The 24,541-nt window shown below is 48.4% G+C and overlaps 1 protein-coding gene across 2 annotated transcripts in view; it reads left to right on the top strand.

The window, feature by feature from the left end:
- Window positions 1-216: 216 nt before the first annotated feature.
- LOC140416342 (calcipressin-3-like) overlaps window positions 217-24,541 on the top strand; it is a 353,570-nt gene continuing 329,245 nt past the window's right edge. Inside the window, exons 1-2 of one of the 2 annotated variants that reach the window (XM_072501121.1) lie at window positions 217-252; window positions 1,446-1,717. In XM_072501121.1, coding sequence (XP_072357222.1) covers window positions 1,526-1,717 — 192 coding nt within the window. In that variant the 5' untranslated portion in view covers window positions 217-252; window positions 1,446-1,525. The remainder of the gene's footprint in view (window positions 253-1,445; window positions 1,718-24,541) is intronic. The other variant, XM_072501122.1, reaches the window with a different exon arrangement.

Here is a 24,541-nt window from a genome sequence, read left to right as displayed (position 1 = left end):
GCAGCTTCAGGTAACACAAAACGCTGCCGCTCCTCCCAACCCGCTGCTTCTCATCCTAACCTGCTGCTTGTAGCTCCGCCTCCCGGAGCGCCGATTCGTCACTAATGACATCATTGACAAAGCTGACAATTCTCCCGCTCTTGGATAAGTTGAGAGCCATGTCAATCAACCCGCCAGCCAAGATAGGTTGTTCGTGAGCAACCGGCGCTGTGAAAGATGCAGTGAGGGTGGGAATAAGTGGAGCTGCTGCAGGTTAGTCTGGGGATTATTTTGAAACCGTATATGACACCTTCTGATCCCTGTTTAATTTAACTGAAGAGTATCTATCATCAGGAGTGGACAAGTTGAGTCTGGTTGAAGGCATTGCTGGAAAGAAAAACTATCTCCTATTTTTTCTAATTCTTAATTTAAATATTTCAATGAATGTATGATTTCTGCCAGACATTACAAATGACCTGCTGCACAAGAGGCAAAAAGCATTTTTCTACTTTTTTAAAATACATTTTTTTCTTAACCACTATGTAAATTAGTTTTTAAGGATTGTATCTGCCATTCTGAAAAGATCCAAAAATCCAAAGATTCAACCATTTGAGTTGTTCTCAGTAGAGATACTGCTGTCATGCAAACTAGAACACAATTTAAGAATTGTGCAACAGCTTCTGCATGAATCTGAATGATGCAACTAACAATTCCTGTTAACAATAAGTGTCTACGGCACAGCTGTTGACCTTTTCAGGACTGCAACAACTAATAAATAATAGAATCGTTTTACCAGGCTTTAATTGGCTTAGAGTTTGTTTAATTGTACAATGCTGTGGGTTTAAAAAAAGGATGTTACCTGGAGACATGTGGATTCTGAATCATACAAGTGCACTGATGCATCTTGCCATGGAGTGCTACAACCTGTGCATTTTTGATCAGTATAAGCTTCCAGTAGAGACCAGGTGCTTTCTCTGAGGGGGAATGAGTCTGTGTCATTACAGTGATGCACTTCAATTTTTGGAAATAACTTTACATGACCCAAGTGGGGTGAGCTGTAATCTGCAGCCATTATCAGAAAAAAATCAATCAAACAATATGCTTAGGAAGAAGAATTAATTTTGAATGTGCAAAATCTAATTCTTGATTTTGAGTTAGTAGAAAAATTGAAAGAAAGATCATGTTTCCTGCATGTTGACCTGTTTCTCCAAGCCACATCTAAATGCAGTGTTAATTAGACATAATGTTGTCACCACCGTGTTTAATTATATTGGGATTTAGATTTATTTGTATCCTGTTTTGTCTGACTTCTGATTCTATTTTTGAAACAGCATGATAGAAATTGGTTTGTAATTTAAAAAAATTGTGCAAGTGGGTTGCATAAAACAGCTTCAGTTTTAAGTAGGAGAATGTTTGTCACAATTTTTATCTATACTCTTCTTAATAAGTTGTATATTTCTCTTTAGGTGAATGTTTTAAATTTGGTGCCTTTTTGATTAGGCTTTTTGCATGAAAATAATCCACTAGTGCCTCAGCCAGTGACAAAATGATAAGAGACAGTGCACAGATGTGGCCTGAGAATTCAAACCACTCCAACCTTTGTGACAATGATCAAGAGGATCTGATCTTTGAGAACTATGCAAGTTTGGACTCCAGGGGTACGAATTTGATTAACCTTCCCACATCTGTCTTTGCTTGCTGTGTGCATGATTCAGTTTATGAAGATAAAACACAGAGGGTAAGTCTATATTATAAATGCTGTGTATTATTTATAATGCTCAATCGTTCTTATTGACAATGTCAAGAAAAACACGACCAAAGGAGAATCAAAGATCCAGCAGTGACCAGAAATTGAGGATGGGTGGGAGAGAAGGTGGGATAGGCATAAACAGTCTGCTCACATGAATAGTTTTATCCTCTAAATCACTTCTTTAAATGTTAACCATTATACACTTTCTTATGTATCTCAGAAAGGTTAAAAGATGCTTTTAGTAGACCACGAAGGGAGTCCACATTGAGTTGTAGAACGATTTATTACAATAACACGGTACAAAAGATGCCAGCCGGGCCTCTCCTCTATGTCGGCACCCAAACTGGCCGATTTATACAGAAGTTTAGCTATACATGGTTTAGGGCTCCCTACCTCCTAGAATGGGGGAGCTTGTATTCAGCAAGGCTGACGGGGAGTTTAATCATTGCACATCATAAGTCCCATGCGTGTTATAACACCACCACCCCCAAGTCCAAAGAGTCCTCTGATGACTGTGGTGATGGTAGACACCAGACTCGCTTTGTCTGTGGCTATGCGTCGTGTAACCACGACACAGGATCGGATGATGTGTTCCGGGAAGGCGAACGCTGCTTCCGACTGGAACGCCGAATAAGAATCTCTGTTGGAGGCTGCTGCACTGTGGATTCTCCGTTGGGGCCACCGACAGTTGGGTCTCCATCTTTGAATCTGTGTCGCTCATGTCGGCATCTTGACCCCCTTGGGGTTGATCTGGCCCGCTCAGGCATCAGGTTTGGCTGGACAATAACTTTTTGTTATGAGGAATTTTATGAAGAATTGGTCGCCTGGACCTAATGTGATTCACATGTTTACACGTTACTCGACCCTGGACTTGTATTTGGTAGGAAACCGTCCCCACCTGGTGGATTACGGTCCCGGAGGTCCATTGGGCGTCTTCTGCATAATTTTAGACATGCACTGAGTCACCTGGTACAAAGAGCCTGGGTGGTCGATGTCGAGTGGGGCAACCACCTCGCAGGTCTTGGTCGTGGTGTCCCTTCTTGCTGATATTCGGGAAGACCATGCTAAGGCAGGCCCGAAGTCTCCGTCCCATTATCATATCAGCCAGGGCCACCGCAGTCACGCTGTGAGGGGTTGTCCTGTGACAAAACATAAACCAGGTCAGCCTGGTGTCTATTGTCCCAGAAGACTGTTTTTATAAACTGCGTTTGAATGTCTGGACCGCCCTCTCCGCTAACCCATTCGAAACTGGGTGGTACAGGGCAATCCAAATGCGTCATACCCCGTTGGTCTTCAGAAACCCTGATAACTCTTTGCTCGTAAAAGGTGTGCCATTGTCCATGACTAATACCTCTGGTATGCCATGGGTAGTAAAAGACAAATGCAGCTTTTCGATCGTAGCCCTGAAGGTAGGCACCCCCAACTTGTGGACCTCCATCCATTTGAAATGGGCGTCAATTAGGAGGAGGAATATTAACCCTTGAAACGGCCCGACAAAATCAAGGCTGTTAGATCACAGGAGAGGTTAAAAACGAGAACCATGCCACGTGCCAATCGGTTTATGATCTAACCGGCCTGCTCCCGTTAGTGAAATCAGGATCCAGCTGTAGTGTGGCATGAATCCAGTAATCGCCACTTAAGGCCAATGAGGGGCTGGTTTAGCACAGTGGACTAAACAGCTGGCTTGTAATGAAGAACAATGCCAGCAGCACGGGTTCAATTCTCGTACCGGCCTCCCCGAACAGGCGCCTGAATGTGGCGACTAGGGGCTTTTCCGAGTAACATCATTGAAGCCTACTTGCGCCAACAAGTGATTATTATTATTATAATTATCGCCATACAATTAACGGGAGTGACCTATCTACTGGCCTCCCATGATCTAACCACCTCCCAAGTAAATGGTCACACGGACACCGATTAATACACCTTTTCAAAAACGTGAAGCTGGCAGAAGGGCGGCTGTGGGGTCCTGAGTAGCCATCCTCGCTCCCAGGCAATGTGCTGCTGGCAGGCCAGGCAGCCAGACACCGGAAAAGGCAGCGGCAGCCCATGTGCAGGGCCCACTCTATACCCTAGGACCTGGCCTCCCATCTGGTCAGGGAGGGACCCAGAGGGGGAGGTCCGCAACAGCCCATGGTGAACAGACATCGCTTGTCTTTTGAACAGACGACGGACAGCGATGCCTTAGGAGGCTCTGCACCAATAAGGGGAAGGTACGGCACCTGTGCCATGTCCTCGCGGACTTGGCACCACGTGGATGAGGGGGATACCTGCTCCTGGTGGCCATTAAGGTCATCGCAGCCCTGAACTTTTACGCCTCAGGATCGTTCCTGGGCTCGAGCGGGAACATATGTGGCATCTCACAAGCTACAATCCACACGTGTATCCGTGAAGTCACGGGCAGAAAACTAAATAAACTTTGACATGGATGGCCCAACAGAATGCTCGGGCAGCAGGATTCTCTGCCATCACTGGGAAGCCCCAGGTCCAGGGGATAATAGATGGCACGTGTGTTGCCTTGCCCTCACCGGGCCGTCAGGGAGTGATCTATGGAAGGGGTTCCACTCCCTAAACATCCAGCTCATGTGCGATCACCACATGACGATTATGCACATGTTTGCACGCTTCTTAGAGAATGTGTACGACAGCTACACCCTGGGGCATGCGGACATCCCTGGCCTCTTCGAGGACCACCAATGACTGGTTGGCTTTTGGGGAATGAGAGGTACCCGCTAATGATGCCAGTACAGAGGCCGATGTCTAATGCGGAGACCCGATACAATAAGGCGCATGTGGCCACTCGGGCTATCATCGATCAGTGCATTAGACCTGTCAAAATGTGGTTCTGATGCCTAGACTGCTCTGGTGGTGCACTGTAGCACACCCTGTGGAAGATCGTCCGCTTTGTGGTGGGCTGCTGTGCTGTCCACAACCTGGTATCCCTCACAATGGGGCTACGTGTTGGAGTTGGAGGAGGAGGAATATACGGCCCCTGAGAAGGAGGACAAGGAGGCACCGAACCAGGAGGGGCTGGAGGACGAGTCCAGTGAGGACCCGGATGACCAGCCGGAGGTGGCGAGAACCTGGACGGTAAGGGAGGCCCTCATCCTTGCCCGATTCACATGGGACTTGTTTGTCATCGCACCCCTCCCCCTTTCCCATCTCCCTCCTACCATCCCTCTGTCTCCACGATGCGCCATGGTCGTGGGGGGGTGGGGGGGGTGGAACTCGGGGGAGCTGATGGCTGTTGACGCCATTCCCAGATGGTGCCCATAGGGCCCTTGGGTTCACCTCAGGGCAGAGGGGCAGCTGGATTGAGCCCTGGCTACCCTTCCGTCATCAGGTTCTGCCAGACCTGGTGGCTCCCCAATGTCTGCAGCATGATATCGACGCCCTCGGCCATGCTTTTCAGTGACTGGGACATGCTCTGGAGTGCCCCGGCAATGCCCACCTGAGATTGGGACCAGCACCTCATCAAGGTCCACATGGGGCTGGGACAACCCCCCCCCCCCCCCCCCCACACACACACACACACACAATGACTGTTTGTAATATATATAAATGACTTGGATGACTGCAATATATACAAATGACTTGGAAGAAAACGTAGCGGGTCTGATTAGCAAGTTTGCGGATGATCCTAAGATTGCAGGAGTTGCGAAGAGTGATGAAGATTGTCAGAGAATACAGCAGGATATGGATAGGCTACAAAATTGGGGGGAGAAATGGCAGATGGAATTTAACCCGGACAAATGCGAGGTGATGCATTTTGGTAGATCCAATTCAGATGGGAGCTATAAAATACATGGCAGAACCATCAGGAGCATAGAGACGCAGCGAGATGTGGGTGTGTAAGTCCACAGTTCCTTAAAAGTGGCAGCACAGGTGGAAATAGTGGTAAAGAAAGCATATGGCATGCTTGCCTTCATAGGACGGGGTATCAAGTATAAAAGCTCAAAAATTATATCACAGTTATATAGAACGTTGGTTAGGCCACATTTGGAATACGGTGTCCAATTCTGGTCACCGCACTACCAGAAGGACGTGGAGGCTTTGGAGAGAGTACAGAAAAGGTTTACCAGGATGTTGCCTGGTATGGAGGGTATTAGCTATGAGGAGAGATTGAATGAACTGGCAACCTCTGTGTAAAAATCTTTCCCTGCACATCTCCTCTTAACCTTTCCCCCCTCACCTTGAACTTGTGCCCCCTTGTAATTGTCATTTCCGCTCTGGGAAAAACCCTCCAACTGTTCAACCTATATATACCCCTAATAATTTTATAAACTTCTATCAGCCCCTCCGCGTTTGGCTCTCTAGGCAGAACAAGCCCCCTGGCACCACCCTGCCCACCACTTGACCTCTCCCCAGCATGCTCCTGTCACCGCCCCAGCCATGTCTAGCAGTATCACCCACACCAGTCCCCCCAAACCCCACATGCCCCACCCCAATGATGAATGAAGCTTGTGGCTCAGAATGCCCCGTCTGCGTTCCTGCATGAGGAGTTGGCACACAACAGACAGGAGAAGGCCCAGGTGGGCAGTGGGGTGTTGGACATCAGAATCCTCACCCCCTATGAGGAGCGGCCCTGGAGGTCGCAGGGTGACTGAGGACAGATCTGTCACCAATGTAGAGGTTGGAGTACGGTGCAGAGGTGAGGTTCCACCGGCCCCCACCCAGATGACCTGTCACACATGAGTTGTTAATGCCATACAGAATGACCCATCCCTCCCACTGACCATATATCCATTCTCCCGCAGGATCTCCATCCAATGGTACCGGCACATCCGGGGTGTTCCCTCCGCCCTGCCTCCCATGAGAACACCATGGAGGGGAACTCTGAGGAGACCACCGTATTCACGGCACAGCTGCAGAGATACGCACCTTGGTGGGCGACAGTAGTGGTCAGGCTTCAGCGGCACAATCTGGTGAACACCACACACCTGCCGATGCACATCAGGTGGACACCCAGGTGAGACAGCAGTCAGAGGTCTGCTGTATCCCAGGACCCAGCTGGGTTCCAGTCAGATGCTGAGCCTCTGGCCAGAGCTGATGCAGACACTAGGGTGCAGCCATGATATTCAGAGGGGGATGTCGGTGACACTCCAGCAGGTCCATAGCAGATTGAGGGAGTCCCATAGGCTACGGGAGCAGGAGATAGCACCGGCAAAGCGTGGCACCGAGGCCAATACTGCTAGGATGGCGACTGCAGTGGAGAGCCTGGTGCATGATGCGGCAACGAGTGGAGGTGTCCAAGGCATGGCTCAGTCAGTGACGGCCATGGCTCATCACTTCAACAGCATGTCCCAGTCAAAGAACAACAAAGAATAAAGAACTGTACAGCACAGGAACAGGCCCTCAGCCCTCCAAGCCTGTGCCGATCACATGTCCTATCTAGACCAACTGCCTGAATCATTTGTCATGTGAGAGTACCTTTAAGGAATGGGTGTTTATTAAATAGCTGTAGTGGGTGTACCTTTAAGAAATGGGTGTTTATCAGATAGCTGCAGTGATGTCAGAGTGTGGGTGGAGCTGGACTGCCTGTCTTTTACTTTCGCTTTGAGCAGGCAGCTACAGAGTTTTTAGTTTCGTTTTGAGAACTGGATAGCTGCAGGAAAAGCCAGCAGCTGTATAAGGATCTCTCTGCAATCTAAAGACTGTCTCCAGATCATTTGGGTGATTTCAAAGTGATAACTGCTCTCAATGGAGAATTTAAACCTGATCTCGGTGTTTAAAAAAGGGTCTTTTGTCTTATAGATGTTGCAAGGAAAGATTAAGGGTTACTTATATTGTATCTGTGGGATGATTGGTGTTGATAGTTGTTAAGGTGTTTACTGTGGGTTTAGAAAGTGGAAACTGGTTTCATAAATAACATTGTTTTAATTTTAAAATACTTTTAACTCTCTGTTGTGCCACACCTGTAAAGTAGGCCCGTGTGCTCCCCATAACCACAATCTATTAAAAGTTGTGGGCCTGGTGAGCTCCATGATACACTTTGGGGTTCTCTAAATCCTGGCCCATAACACGTTCTACACCCGTCTGTTCACATGCCTATCCAGATAAGTCCTAAAGGTCGCTAACATATCTGCCTCAACTACCTCACTTGGCAGTGCATTCCAGGCCACCTGTGCGGCCCAGTGGAGGTTGTGTTTACCTTCTTACGGTACTGGGTGCCAGTCCTACTGGTGATGCTCCCCGAGCTGACATCCACTGCCACTTGGTCCCAGGCGGCACTGGCTGACCCTCCGAACCCCTCGGGTGAACAGGACATCCCATCTGGTCTTGGACATGTCCAACAATCTGGCCAGGTCAGCATCCCCAAATCAAGGGGCTGGTCTCCTAGCTGGCGTGGTTGCGAGCTGTGTGGGGTTGACTGTGCAGGAACGGTTTAAATGCTGCTCCCCCTTGTAAGTTGGGGGCTGGCAAATGCGGTACCGCCGAATCAGCCGGCGGGGCAGTCCTTAGCAGTGTGAAGGCCGTGGGGACTCATTAAATTGTGATGGCCTTGCCGGGCCGAGCGTCGAGAAGCTCGCTGCAGTTCCCGCTCGCTACCACACTGAGAAAAGTTTCTATTAAATCATGCCGCTTGTATCCTCCTCACAATTTGTTTACATATCTTTGTAACATCAGCAAATTTGGCTTCAATACAGTTAATCCCTTCATCCAAGTCATTGATATAGATTGCAAATAATTGCAGTCCCTGCAGGGTTCGGACACATAGTGCGGGAACTATGTGGGTGCATAGCCTGGTCAGCTAGAAGAGCCACCTCGGTTTTCAGAGGCAGTAGCTCAAAATTGTTTCAATGCCCCTAAGCCTCATCCCATATCACCCACCAATAACTCCTTATGTTCCCTCAGATAAACCATGTCCCTTCCCACACATATGTTTCCGAGCCACTTTCCCGTTATCCACCCTGTACAGTGCTCAGGAGCCATGAAACAGCAATGGGAATTCATTAAAGTACAGGTGTAAAAATAAAACCTGTGAAAATCCAATAAAACACTCATTCAAAAATCTGTCTTGGATACTGCAAAGTTGTCCTCCTACAGAAAAAGGTTTCATCCCTTAAATGCTCATTAAGTTATGTAAACAGACAACCATGTACTTAGAAACTGCACCAAAGGCAGAATACGTTACTACAACCTCTCTAAACCGTCAATCATCCCTTGAACAGATTTGTCAATAGTCCACCTGTTCAGCTCAAGGCATTTTGGAACTCAACCAAGCATTCATAATAGCCAGAGCTGTCAAACCAAACCATTACAGCTGAAAGACCTTGAAATTGAAAGAACAGATGGTGTTATCTTTCCATTTCAAACAGATTGTCTGACACTCAATGGAGGGGAGCAGGTGCTTAGATTTTCTTCTAATGTTCAACAGCAGGGGAATTTTTTTAAAGTCCGAGCAGTCTGTATGTTTAAGTCACAGAACTAAACATGACGGGAGGTTTTTTTCAAACACATTTTTCGACATTCTTGAATGCATTGTGGCGTTTTCTGCATTGAAAAAGCACTCTAATACATATCAAGACTTACACAATGATGCAATGTTATGGTCAATTTACTTTTGCAGGACAGAGCCCTACTGCATTAAAAACACATCCACACTACAATACAGCAGCACCTAGTGATATTTTAAGGTGTCAAAACATTTTATACTTAGCTGGCAGAGTGTTTCTGACTCCTCAACAGGCTTCCCCGGTTGTCACACTCTCTTCAAGGAGCCGCATTTATTTTTGGTCGCACCAGCACACGGAGGTAATATGGTGAGGAAATGCAATTTCTTTCTGTGGCTCTCACAATGGGAACCTCAGAAAAGATGATGGAAAGTCCCACCCAAGCGATCACTTGGAAGCGATGACTATAAGAAACTCAAATATTTATTATACCTATTATATTACATCTACTTCCTGAAGGGTCTCCCACGCCAAGCTCACACTTGGGCCAGGGTATTTTTGTCCCAGAGTCCCCTGGATTAAGGGGCTAGCTCCCAACCCCCACCCCCCCCTTCCCCACCCCCATTTGGGTAGATCGTACTCAGGTGAGGCCCTGAGGACTCTGAGGGTCGGTTTTTCTGACCCTTGCAGATGACAGGATCTTCTTGACACACTGAAAGCAACCACCTGCAGTGGGTACCCCAGCGGCGAGTCTCCTCCCCCGCCGCAAAACATGCTGTGGGGCGGGGGGTGGGGTGGGGTGGGGGGGAGGGGGAGAAAGACTCCAGTCCTACGTTCTATTTATCGCGAGACAATTCCAGTCTTTATGAGGAGACAAAAATCAGACCCATTAAGTCAACCTTTGTCTGATATCCCTTATGCCTTTTTGGATTAACAAAAATGCACTAATCTCCGATTTAGACTAATAATTGAGCTGCCATTTGCAAAAGAGAGCGCAAGTTTCTGCCACCCTTTGTGTGAAGAAGGGTTTACTGCCTTCATTCCAGAAAGATCTGTGTTTAATTTTTTAGACCACGACCCTTGTTCTAGATTCACCAAGCATCAGTAATTAGATATAAATACTGTGAATGCAAAAGCAGGCCAGAGGCTGGGAATTCTGTGATGAGAAACCCACCTCCTGACTCCCCAAAGCCATTCCACCATCCACACGGCACAGTTCAAGAGCGTGATGTAATACACTCATCCAGTCAAATGAAGAGTATCTCCAACAACACTCAAGTAGTTGAACACCATCCAGGACAAATCAGCCCACTTGATTGGCACCATGTTCAACATGTACACCCTACACCACCAGTGCACCGTGCCTGCTATGCATCATCTAAAAGGCCCATTGCAGAAACTTGCCAAGGCTCCTTTAGCAAAGCCTCCAAGACCTCCACCAACTAGATGAAAACAAGTGTACAGCAACATTAGCTACAAGGTCCCTCCACGTCACACATCATCCTAACTTGGAAATATATTGCCATTCCTTCATTGTCACTGAGTAAAATCCTCGGACCCCCAAACAACGAGTGTGGGATTCAATACAAATACGGCAGCCATTCAAGAAGGCAATTCACCACTACCTCCTCAAGGACAATTGGGGCATTAAATGCTGATTATTGCCCAATATGTTCACATCCAGTGAATTAATAAACCATAGAACAGCTTACCTACATCAAAATCCACTTCACATAGGTTATTTTCTCCATTCATTAAGAGCATAAGACCATGAAATATAGGAGCAGGAGTAGGCCATTCAGCTCTTCGAGTCTGCTCCACCATTGAATAAGATCATGGCTGATCTAACACTCATTACATCCACTTTTCTGTTTTGTCTCTGTAATCTTTAATTCCCCTAATGCTTAAAAACCTATCAATTTCAGCCTTGAAAATGTTGAAGGACATGACCTCCACATCTTTCTGGGGTAAAGAATTCCAAAGATTCACCACTCTTTGAGGGGAAAAAAAGCCTTCCTCAAGTCCATCTTAATAAGCACCCCCTTATTCTGTGGCTATGCCCTCTGACCCTACACTTCATGAGTGGAAGCATCCTCTCAAAATGTACCTTGTCTAATCCCCTAAGCATCCTATTTGTTTCAACTATATCACATCATTCTTCTGAACCACATTCATTAATATCCATTTTTGTAATTTTATGCCCATTGAGACAATTAGTATAGCAAAGAATTGTCAAATACCCCCTTGTATGATGTAAAAGCCAACCGCTTTTTCCGAGGCGACGTGCCTTTGCCAGCAGCAGGATTCTCTGTTCCCGCCGCCTGCCAATGGGATTTTCCATTGTGACCACCCCACGCTGCCGGGAAACACATGGGCATGGGTGGGCCCTTGGTGATCCCGCTGCAAAATTTTCAGTCACAGAATCTTTTAACTATTGTTGTTTATCTATCTGCTACATCATTTATAGAGCAAGCTGTAATCTGCTAATAGATTATTCTGATACTTCACAAATCCGAGAAGGCTGGTGCCGATGCAGAATGCTAAGTAAAACCAAGATTTATGTTCAATCTGAGCTACACGACATCCGTAGATAATAGGCACATAAAATTACACTGCAGTTTTAAGGAATGAGGGCTCTCATATGGGATGGTGTTTAGTGTAGAACTATCAAGATAAATCCTAATAAAATTTCTGAGCTGTTTGATAAATGTAAGAATTTGGTGGGCAGAAGAATTTTATTATGCATATAAGGTATCTGGGGGAGGTTTAAGTACAATACCACCCAAAGATGGGCACAGGGCTCATGGTGGACAATAAACCCCCATCTGTTAGTTGCAATGGAGGCAGCATACCTACTTCATGCTGCCAGCTCATTTGAATGATCTTAGCACTCAGACAGTGCTACCCATGCTGTTAATTGGCTGCACGCATCTGCAGGGGTCAATACCATGAGTGGCTGGCACCATTTAGAGCTAGCCTGCATCTCCTAAAAGAAAGGTAGATTATGGCTGCAGTAGGTGCTGGCAGTCATTCAGGAAGTAAATTTGGGGAAACATTGGAGAATATGATTAAAGGTTCCAAAGTTTCCTGTTTTGTGTTCATTCTCCAACTCGTACTATATTTCAAGGTGAATGCCAATTATTACACGTCATGAAAAATGCTTTCAGCTTCTACAAAACCACTCACTGGTTAAACAATGAATACAAAGCACCGAACACTTGTGGGATTGAAGCAACAGCCAGAAAAAGAAATCGACCAGCATCTACCTAACCGAGTTCATAATCCCTTGAAATACTGCTAGAGGGGGTCTTCCCTGGCACTCCATGCATGCTCAGCTGTGCAAGGTTGAGAGGGTACTGGCTGGAGCATTGAATTCCAAAATGGCACAGCTGGTGTCACGTGCTAACTGCCTGCTCTGAGTACTTCTAGCATGTGATGAATGGTTGCTGTACCCTTAACGCCATGTAGGTGATGCCCCTTTAAGACCGGGTTTGGAACCCTGGGGGACTCCGCCTCTGGCTCCGCCCACCAGGGAGCCGTATATAAGGTGACGCCCTGTAGGCGGCACTCAGTGAGCACTCTCAACGCTGACGACCCGCCCAGACCGGGGGCACACCGTGCTATTTCTGTGGGCAAGGCCACGTCAACGCTGCCCAGCCCGCTCCGCCACCTGCAGCGACTGCGGAAAGAAGGGGCATTTCGCAAGGGTCTGCCTGGCCAGGCCCAAGGCCCAGAAACAAAAAGCTCACCATGCCCGAAAATCGAGCTCAACAGACCCGCAGGCCCCGCAACACGGCTGCGCACCGGCCGGACTTGCCCCTTTCTGACGCATCATCGGCTTTGTGCGAGTCATGGGGTGGCCATCCTGGCGGCGGCCATCTTCTAAACCCGACACGTGCGACCGCCATTTTGTGAATCCGACTTGGATAAGGACTCTGACTACCCGTAACTGGGAGCGATCACCCTCGACCAATCGCGGCCAAAGCACCTGCGGAACTCCATGATGCAGATCCAGATCAACGGGCGCGACACTCCCTGCCTCTTCGACTCCGGAAGCATGGAGAGCTTTGTCCATCCAGAAACGGTAAGGCGCTGCTCCTTTGCGCACCTATCCCGCTTCCCAAACCATAGCCCTCGCCTCCGGGTCCCACTCGGTCCAAATCAAGGGGTATTGTATTCTGAATCTCACGATCCAGAGTGCCGAATATGCTCGTTTCAAGCTCTATATCCTCTCTCACCTCTGCGCCCCCCTGCTGCTCGGTCTGGATTTCCAATGCAACCACCGAAGCCTGACCCTGAAGTTCGGCGGACCCTTGCCCCCCCTCACGGTATGCAGCCTTGCAACACTGAAAGTTGCACCCCCCTCACTATTTGCGAACCTCACCCCCAACTGTAAGCCCGTCGCCACCAGGAGCCGGCGGTACAGTGCCCAAGATATGACTTTTATCAAGTCAGAGGTCCAACGTTTACTGAAAGAGGGGGCCATCGGGGCGAGCAACAGCCCCTGGAGAGCACAAGTGGTGGTAGTACAGTCCGGGGAAAAGAAACGGATGGTCGTGGACTACAGCCAGACTATAAACCGCTTCATGCAGCTCGATGGGTACCCCCTTCCCCGCACAGCAGAGATGGTCAATCGGATTGCTCAATACCGCGTATTCTCCACTGTTGACCAAAAATCCGCCTACCACCAGCTCCCTATCCGACCGGAAGACCGCCTCTATACTGCTATCGAAGCAGCCGGCTGGCTTTTCCACTTCCTCAGGGTCCCCTTTGGCGTCACAAATGGGGTCTCCGTCTTCCAGAGGGCGATGGACCAAATGGTGGACCAGTACGGCCTGTGGGCTACTTACCTGTTCTTGTACAATGTCACCATCTGCGGCCATGATCAGCAGGAGCGTGACGCGAACCTTGAAATGTTCCTCCAGACCGCCCGGGCCCTCAACCTGACCTACAACAAGGAAAAATGTGTTTTCCACACAACCCGACTAGCCATCCTCGGCTACCTCGTGGAAAATGGGGTCCTAGGTCCCGACCACGACCACATGCCCCCCCTAAGGAACTCCCCTTCCCCCAAAGCCTCAAGGCCCTCAAAACGGTGCTTGAGGCTTTTTTCCTATTACACCCAGTGGGTCCCCACATATACGGACAAAGCCCGCCCACTCATAAAGACCGCGACATTTCCCCTGACAGCTGAGGCCCGGTCGGCCTTCAGTCGCATCAAGGCCGCTATGCACGCGGTGGACGAAACCATCCCTTTCCAGGTAGAGAGCGATGCGTCAGACATCGCCCTGGCTGCTGCCCTCAACCAGGCAGGCAGGCCAGTAGCATTCTTCTCCCGGACCCTCACCGCCTCCGAGATTCAGCACTCAAAGAACAACAAAGAACAAAGAAATGTACAGCACAGGAACAGGCCCTTCGGCCCTCCAAGCCCGTGCCGACCATACTGCCCGACTAAACTACAATCTTCTACACTTCCTGGGTCCGTATCCTTCTATTCCCATCCTATTCATATATTTGTCAAGATGCCCCTTAAATGTCCCTATCGTCCCTGCCTCCACTACCTCCTCCGGTAGTGAGTTCCAGGCACCCACTACCCTCTGCGTAAAAAACTTGCCTCGTACATCTACTCTAAACTTTGCCCCTCTCACCTTAAACCTATGCCCCCTAGTAATTGACCCCTCTACCCTGGGGAAAAGCCTCTGACTATCCACTCTGTCTATGCCCCTCATAATTTTGTATACCTCTATCAGGTCGCCCCTCAACCTCCTTCGTTCCAGTGAGAACAAACCGAGTTTATTCAATCGCTCCTCATAGCTTATGCCCTCCATACCAGGCAACATTCTGGTAAATCTCTTCTGCACCCTCTCTAAAGCCTCCACATCCTTCTGGTAGTGTGGCGACCAGAATTGAACACTATACTCCAAGTGTGGCCTAACTAAGGTTCTATACAGCTGCAACATGACTTGCCAATTCTTATACTCAATGCCCCGGCCAATGAAGGCAAGCATGCCGTATGCCTTCTTGACTACCTTCTCCACCTGTGTAGCCCCTTTCAGTGATCTGTGGACCTGTACTCCTAGATCTCTTTGACTTTCAATACTCTTGAGGGTTCTACCATTCACTGTATATTCCCTACCTGCATTAGCCCTTCCAAAATGCATTACCTCACATTTGTCCAGGTTAAACTCCATCTGCCATCTCTCCGCCCAAGTCTCCAGACAATCTAAATCCTGCTGTATCCTCAGACAGTCCTCATCGCTATCCGCAATTCCACCAACCTTTGTGTCGTCTGCAAACTTACTAATCAGACCAGTTACATTTTCCTCCAAATCATTTATATATACTACAAAGAGCAAAGGTCCCAGCACTGATCCCTGTGGAACACCACTGGTCACAGCCCTCCAATTAGAAAAGCATCCCTCCATTGCTACCCTCTGCCTTCTATGGCCTAGCCAGTTCTGTATCCACCTTGCCAGTTCACCCCTGATCCCGTGTGACTTCACCTTTTGTACTAGTCTACCATGAGGGACCTTGTCAAAGGCCTTACTGAAGTCCATATAGACAACATCTACTGCCCTACCTGCATCAATCATCTTAGTGACCTCCTCGAAAAACTCTATCAAGTTAGTGAGACACGACCTCCCCTTCACAAAACCGTGCTGCCTCTCACTAATACGTCCATTTGCTTCCAAATGGGAGTAGATCCTGTCTCGAAGAATTCTCTCCAGTAATTTCCCTACCACTGAAGTAAGGCTCACCGGCCTGTAGTTCCCGGGATTATCCCTGCCACCCTTCTTAAACAGAGGAACAACATTGGCTATTCTCCAGTCCTCCGGGACATCCCCTGAAGACAGCGAGGATCCAAAGATTTCTGTCAAGGCCTCAGCAATTTCCTCTCCAGCCTCCTTCAGTATTCTGGGGTAGATCCCATCCGGCCCTGGGGACTTATCTACCTTAATATTTTTTAAGACACCCAACACCTCGTCTTTTTGGATCACAATGTGACCCAGGCTATCTACACCCCCTACTCCAGACTCAACATCTACCAATTCCTTCTCTTTGGTGAATACTGATGCAAAGTATTCATTTAGTACCTCGCCCATTTCCTCTGGCTCCACACATAGATTCCCTTGCCTATCCTTCAGTGGGCCAACCCTTTCCCTGGCTACCCTCTTGCTTTTTATGTAAGTGTAAAAAGCCTTGGGATTTTCCTTAACCCTATTTGCCAATGCCTTTTCATGACCCCTTCTAGCCCTCCTGACTCCTTGCTTAAGTTCCTTCCTACTTTCCTTATATGCCACACAGGCTTCGTCTGTTCCCAGCCTTTTAGCCCTGACAAATGCCTCCTTTTTCTTTTTGACGAGGCCTACAATATCACTCGTCATCCAAGGTTCCCGAAAATTGCCGTATTTATCTTTCTTCCTCTCAGGAACATGCCTGTCCTGTATTCCTTTCAACTGACACTTGAAAGCCTCCCACATGTCAGATGTTGATTTGCCCTCAAACATCCGCCCCCAATCTATGTTCTTCAGTTCCCGCCTAATATTGTTATAATTAGCCTTCCCCCAATTTAGCACATTCATCCTCGGACCACTCTTATCCTTGTCCACCAGCACTTTAAAACTTACTGAATTGTGGTCACTGTTACCGAAATGCTCCCCTACTGAAACATCTACCACCTGGCCGGGCTCATTCCCCAATACCAGGTCCAGTACCGCCCCTTCCCTAGTTGGACTGTTTACATATTGTTTTAAGAAGCCCTCCTGGATGCTCCTTACAAACTCTGCCCCGTCTAAGCCCCTGGCACTAAGTGAGTCCCAGTCAATATTGGGGAAGTTGAAGTCTCCCATCACCACAACCCTGTTGTTTTTACTCTTTTCCAAAATCTGTCTACCTATCTGCTCCTCTATCTCCCGCTGGCTGTTGGGAGGCCTGTAGTATACCCCCAACATTGTGACTGCACCCTTCTTATTCCTGATCTCTACCCATATAGCCTCACTGCCCTCTGAGGTGTCCTCTCGCTGTATAGCTGTGATACTCTCCTGAACAAGTAGCGCAACTCCGCCTCCCCTTTTACATCCCCCTCTATCCCGCCTGAAACATCTAAATCCTGGAACGTTTAGCTGCCAATCCTGCCCTTCCCTCAACCAGGTCTCTGTAATGGCAACAACATCATAGTTCCAAGTAGTAATCCAAGCTCTAAGTTCATCTGCCTTACCCGTAATGCTCCTTGCATTAAAACATATGCACTTCAGGCCACCAGACCCGCTGTGTTCAGCAACTTCTCCCCGTCTGCGCTGCCTCAGAGCCACACTGTCCCTATTCCCTAGTTCTCCCTCAATGCTCTCACCTTCTGACCTATTGCTCCCGTGCCCACCCCCCTGCCATACTAGTTTAAACCCTCCCGTGTGACACTAGCAAATCTCGCGGCCAGGATATTTATGCCTCTCCGGTTTAGATGCAACCCGTCCATCTTATACACGTCACACCTGCCCCGGAAGAGCTCCCAGTGGTCCAGATAACCGAAACCCTCCCTCCTACACCAGCTGTTTAGCCACGTGTTTGTCTGCTCTATCTTCCTATTTCTAGCCTCACTGGCACGTGGCACAGGGAGTAATCCCGAGATTACAACCCTCGAGGTCCTGTCTTTTAACTTTCTGCCTAGCTCCCTGAACTCCTGCTGCAGGACCTCATGCCTCTTCCTGCCTATGTCGTTAGTACCAATATGTACAACGACCTCTACCTGTTTGCCCTCCCCCTTCAGGATTCCCTCTACCCGTTCGGAGACATCCTGGACCCTGGCACCAGGGAGGCAACATACCATCCTGGAGTCTCTTTCACGTCCACAGAAGCGCCTATCTGTTCCCCTGACTATAGAGTCCCCTATAACTATTACTCTTCTGCGCTTTGACCCTCCCTTCTGAACATCAGAGCCAGCCGTGGTGCCACTGCTCTGGCTGCTGCTGTTTTCCCCTGATAGGCTATCCCCCCCGACAGTATCCAAAGGGGTATACCTGTTCGAGAGGGGGACAACCACAGGGGATTCCTGCACTGACTGCCTGCCCTTTCTGGTGGTCACCCATTTCTCTGCCTGCACCTTGGGTGTGACCACACTTACATAACTGCGATCTATGACGCTTTCCGCCACCTGCATGCTCCTAAGTGCATCCAATTGCTGCTCCAACCGAACCATGCGGTCTGTGAGGAGCTGCAGTTGGGTGCACTTTCTGCAGATGAAGCCATCCAGGACGCTCGAAGCCTCCCGGACCTGCCACATCTCACAGTCAGAGCACAGCACCCCTCTAACTGACATTGCGTCAATTAATTAAAATTAAAATTTGTCTTTTTTTTTAATAAATACTTTTTTTTTTTTAATTACAAAGTTACTGTCAACTATCTGTTTCCTAGCACTAGATTTCTAATAGAAATGCGATAGCTAACTATAATATCCTCCGATCTCTGGCTTAGATATCCTCTAAATTACAATTAAGTTATTATGTTTAATTAGTTCCCAAATAGTCAAAAAAAATTTAGGTTAGAATCCCAACCAGCCACTCAGGTCACAGCTTTTCTGTCCCCCCCGACACACACAATTTGAAAAAAGGTATAAAAGTAAAAATCACTTGCTTACCTTCTGAGATGTTCTCAGGTTCTCTCGCTGACAGAGACTGCTCCTCCACCTCCAATCCTTGGCCTGCACAATGCTAATAATATATAATATAATATGGCACTTACCTTACACCAATGGGTCTTATTATTAGGTTAGAGGAGGAGGGTGGGTGGGAGACACTACACGTGTAGTGTCTCGGGTTTCCTCTCCACCAGAATTTATTGGGGGGGGGGGACTTGCCAGAGGTCGAACTTCCGGTTCCCGCCGAAATCCAATGGGCTGCTCCTGTAAAGGTAAGAGCTTTTAAACTAACTACTCACCTCCCAGAAGGCCCCTGCGCACCGCTGCCGCCGAAATCCAAAGGGCTGCTCCTGTAAAGGTAAGGTTTTTAAACTCACTACTCACCTCCAAGAAGGCCCCTGCGCACCGCTGCCGCCGAAATCCAATGGGCGGCAGTCGACAAGGAGGCACAAGCCATCGTAGAGGCTGTGCGGCACTGGAGGCACTACCTAGCTGGTAGGAGGTTACCGTACAACGGTCGGTAGCCTTCATGTTTGATAACGCACAATGGGGCAAAATTCTTGAGGTGGAGGATCGAACTCTGCACCTACGCGTACGATATTAAGTATCATCCAGGGGAGCTCAACGAGCCCCCAGATGTCCTGTCCCGCGGCACGTGCGCTAACGTGCAGGAGATCGCCTGCGAGCTATCCACAATGACCTCTGTCACCCGGGGGTTACCCGGCTCACCCTCTTTATCAAGTCCCGCAACCAACCTTACTCCACCAAGGAGGTCAAGGCCATGACCAGGGCTTGCCAGATCTGCGCGGAGTGCAAACCACACTTCTACCGGCCAGACAAGGCTCGCCTTGTAAAGGCCTCGGGGGCCTTTGAGCGACTAAGCGTGGACTTCAAAGGCCCCCTCCCGTCCACCAACCGCAATAGCTACTTCCTAACCGTCATCGACGAGTTCTCCCGCTTCCCATTCGCTGTTCCCTGTCCCGACAAGACCTCGGCCACCGTAATCAAGGCACTGCACAGCATCTTCACCCTGTGTGGTTTCTCCGCTTATATCCACAGCGACCGGGGTACATCGTTCATGAGCGATTGAGCTGCGTCAGTATCTGCTCAGCAAGGGCATCGCCTCGAGCAGAACGACCAGTTATAACCTGCGGGTAAACGGGCAGTATCTGCTCAGCAAGGGCATCGCCTCGAGAAGAACGACCAGTTCTAACCCGCGGGTAAACGGGCAGGTGCAGAGGGAGAACGCGACAGTTTGGAAGGCTGTCCTTCTGGCCCTACAGTCGAGAAGTCTCCCAACCACCCGCTGGCAGGAGGTCCTACCCGATGCCCTCCACTCCATTAGGTTGCTCCACTGCACTGCCACGAATGAGCCCCCTCACAACCGCTTGTTTGTCTTCCCCAGGAAGTCCACCTCTGGGGTCTCGCTTCTACCTTGGTTGACGACTCCGGGACCTGTTCTTCTCTGGAGGCACGCGAGGAGCCATAAGATGGACCCCCTGGTCGAGAGGGTCCAACTGCTACATGCGAACCCCCAATACGCCTACGTCGTGCACCCCGACGGAAGGCAAGACATGGTTTCCCTCCGGGATCTGGCACCTGCTGGTTCCCCACTGACAACCCCCCCCCCCCCCCCTCGCGGTTTCCCTACGGGAACTGGCACCCGCTGGTTCCCCCACTGATGCCCCCCCCACTGGTAGACACTGACGGCGCCCCCCCCCCCCCCGACCTGGACGAAGGCTCCGACCACCGTGCTCCCGGATGTACCCTCACCAAAGACATCCGTGTCTGCCGCACCACCGCCCGAGCTGAGAAGGTTGATGAGGACGATCAGGTCGCCAAAAAGAATAGACATGTAATTCCACTTCACCCCTGACGGACTCTGTGTTTTTTTTAAACAGGGGGTGAATGTGATGAATGATTACTGTACCCTTAACGCCATATAGGTGATGCCCCTTTAAGACCGGGTTTGGAACCCTGGGGGACTCCGCCTCTGGCTCCGCCCACCAGAGAGCCGTATATAAGGTGACGCCCTGTAGGCGGCACTCAGTGAGCACTCATCTCTGTAGCTAGCTAGTTCTCTGCTTATTTAAGCCTTCATTTACCAGTCCACAATCTCGTATCGTTATTGAGGGTACTACATAGCAGAAGTTCACTGCATGCATTGTAATACTCTTTAACAACTTGCATGTGGCGTAAACTATCCCAAATGTGTACGCGCATGCCGTGGATGGCATTTTGCAGTTGATTCCAATTTCTCATTCCTTATTTTGAAGTAGCTTTCTATATCCACTGAATGAAGATTTTGCCATTTCTTAATTGTATGTGCAAAATGACCATCTCACCAATTCTGTGCTCTTATAATTATGCTTTATATTGCACATCATGTTTATCCAGTAGTAGCTAGCCTATTGCCAGAAGGAGTTGTTGCAAAAGGTACTGAAGAGCATGAAAATTGGAGATTACTTAAATCTTTTTCCGTAGAGCTTGGATAATAAAATTATAATTTTCTTGCCTCTGCCTTTACCAACAAAAATAAACTTTGTGTAATATCGTCAAAATTAGCGATGAAAACTGGAAATTTGAAATCAAAATATAAAATGCTAAAAATGCACTATGCATTGAGATGCTTCAGTTCTCTGTTTAGTGCATGATATTTACCTGAACTTGCAGTCAAGATAAGTCAGTGGTAATGACTCAAGAGGCAAAAAAACAGAAGCTGGACCTTATGTCGGTCAACTTCGTTTTCTATTCCTTCAAAATCCTGCGAAGCAATGAAAGGAAAAATTGCCAGTGGAAAGTGATTAGGATTTCAGTGCAGATTGACTATGGGCATGATTTTTTTCACATAGGACATAGAACATACAGTGCAGAAGGAGGCCATTCGGCCCATCATATCTACACCGGCCCTTGGGAAGAGCACCCCACTTAAGCCCCACATGTCCACCCTATCCATGTAACCCCACCTAACCTTTTTGGACACTAAAGGCATGGCCAATCCACCTAACCTGCACATCTTTGGACTGTGGGAAGAAACCGGAGCACCCAAAGGAGACCCACGCAAACACGGGGAGACCATGCAGACTCCGAACAGTCATTGACCGAAGCCGGGAATCGAACCTGGGACCCTAGAGCTGTGAAGCAACCGTGCTAGCCACTGTGGTACCGTACTGCCTATATCCACTTGAGTTTTGAGAATAGACAGCATTACTTCAGTTTTTCATCACAGCTATCTTGATGATTTTGATGAAAGATCAAGGGCGCGATTTACTGGCCATGACCCGCTGGAATTGTGGCGGGACTCGGCCAGTAGATCCTGAGAGAGACCTCTCCCGGGATTCCCGATGGTCGTTGTGCCTTGTGATATTTAACCAGATTCTGTGTGGGACCAGTCTCGCCGGATCGAAGGGCCACGCAGCATTCACTGGCCTCACTGAGGAGGCTCAAGCGGCACTGTTTGTGATTGGTCCCCACAAACAGGGACCAGGCAGAATGGCACTTGAGGTGGTCTCCCAGGCCCCCATGTGGCTGGCCTCCAGGCAGAGTGGCACTCTGACACCTGGTCACCTTGACACTGCCAGCCTGGCACCCAGGCAGTGACCCCTGGAAGTGTCACCCAGCACCATGGCAGTGCCACCCAGGTACCAGCATGGAACCAGGTAGGTGCCCAGGTGGCACTGCCAGCTGACAGGGCACTGCCAAGATGCCTGGCTGGCTGTGTCACTTTGTATATGAGTGTAATTCAATTTAAGTTTGAGAAAGACAGTTTGGAATGTTTTCCTAATGGTGAGTGACTGGGAGTTGGTACATGTGTACGTAGGATAATTGAAAGAGCAATTGGAATCTAGGCCTTATCTCAAGGCAGCTGGATTGTAAAAGTGAAGATTTTCAACATCCTGGGGGTTACCATTGACCAGAAACTGAACTGCACCAGCCATATAAATACTATGGTTACAAGAGCAGGTCGGAAGCTAGGAATCCTGTGGCAAGTAACTCATCTCCTGACTCCCCAAAGCCTGACCACCACCTACAACTTGCAAGTCAGGAGTGTAATGGAATACTCTCCACTTACCTGGATGACTGCAGCTCTAACAACACTCAAGAAGCTCGACATCATCCAGGACAAAACAGCTGACTTGATTGACACCCTTACCACAAACAATCAGTCCCTCCACCACTGATGCACAGTAGCAGCCATGTGTACCATCTAAAAGATGCACTGCAGGAACACACCACTGCTCCTTAGGTAGCAACTTCCAAACCCACGCCCACTACCATCTAGGAGGGAAAGGGTAGCGGATACATGGGAACACTACCACTTGGAAGTTCCCCCCTGTAACAATATGTATGTTGTAAGGAATACAAAGGGTTAACAATCTGATAATACTTCTCACCATCAAATGGAGGTAAGGAGCAGTCATATAAATAGCATGTGACCCTTGGGATTCTTGGAGAAGGTGTTTAGACATGAGATAGATTAGTTGCATAGTGTAAAGTTCTGTAGTTAGAGATATCGTATAATTTTATTTAATAACTTATTCCTTGTTGACTGGTTAGAATCTTAAGTAGTGTAAAGAAATCAACTTTGTTCAATAACTCCGCTTGATGTTCTTTGTTAACATTATGTTCTCAGCACGGTGAGAGGAGCCCGCAAACCATGTGCACATATTTTGGTCCTGCCCAAAGCTGGCGGGGTATTGGAGGGAGGGTTTTACTGTAATCTCGGGAGTGGTGCATGTGAGGTTTGAACCAGGGCCCTAGAAGCCATTTTCAGGGTGTCAGACCAGCCCGGGCTGCAGGCGAGTGCGGTGACAGATGTCTTGGCCTTCGCCTTGCCGATTGTCCAAAGGCGGGTCCTGCTGGGGTGGAGGTCAGCTTCTCCGCCCTGTCCCTCGGATTGGCGGGGGAACTGCTGGCATTTTTGATGCTCAAGAAGGTGAAGTTTGAGTTGAGGGGGTGGTAGGAAGGGTTCTACAATTCATGGACATTGTTTATTTTGCACTTTCAAGAATTGGATGCCATTGAACATTAAGGGGGTCCATCGGCGGGGGATGTTAAGTAATGGGTTAAGAGACATTGCAATTAGTTGTCTCATTTATGTTAAGTATCCATTAATTGACACTGATATGTAAAGGGGCTTCAGGTGGCCTCTGTCAGGTGGTGTATAGTGAGAGTTTTGTGCAAAGGCTGTTGGAAGGAAATAAATGTGTGTTTGTGAAAAAGGGACAGAACTTTAGACTCTTCATATCACAGCAACTAAAACATCTAACAATTGGTAGCAGAGGATGGTTGCTGTATAAATGTGAAGGGTTGAAAGATACAACTTTCCAGATCAAACCAAGGAGTGAGTGAGGAAAAAAAAAGGATATATGGCTGGATATGACTATCCTCCCTCATTTTCTGAAAGGGAATCGTACGACCAATGGAGAAGTGCAGTAGTTATGTGGACTAAGGTAACTGCTTTGGGAAAGAGAAAACAAGGTATGGCATTGGCTCTTTCTCTACCTTATGACAGTAAAATCCGAAACAAAGTGCTTTCTGAGCTGGAATCGGAAGAGTTAGACTCAGAAGAAGGTCTGGAGACTTTATTACATTATATGGATAAGATTTATAAGAAAGCTGTTAAGTGCGTATGAAGCATGGTCGGATTTTGATTAAGTTCCGGAAAATGGAGGATATCTCCATGGAAGACTATATAATGGAATTTGGCAGACTATATAAAAGACTGCAGAAACACAAACTGGAATTTCCACAGTCTGTGTTGGCCTTTAAATTACTTGACTGTGC

This window comes from Scyliorhinus torazame, chromosome 1, assembly GCF_047496885.1.
Source record: "Scyliorhinus torazame isolate Kashiwa2021f chromosome 1, sScyTor2.1, whole genome shotgun sequence".
NCBI lineage: Eukaryota > Metazoa > Chordata > Chondrichthyes > Carcharhiniformes > Scyliorhinidae > Scyliorhinus > Scyliorhinus torazame.
The sequence above is the reverse complement of the archived record's forward strand: the minus strand, read 5'-3'. Positions and strand labels throughout refer to the sequence as shown.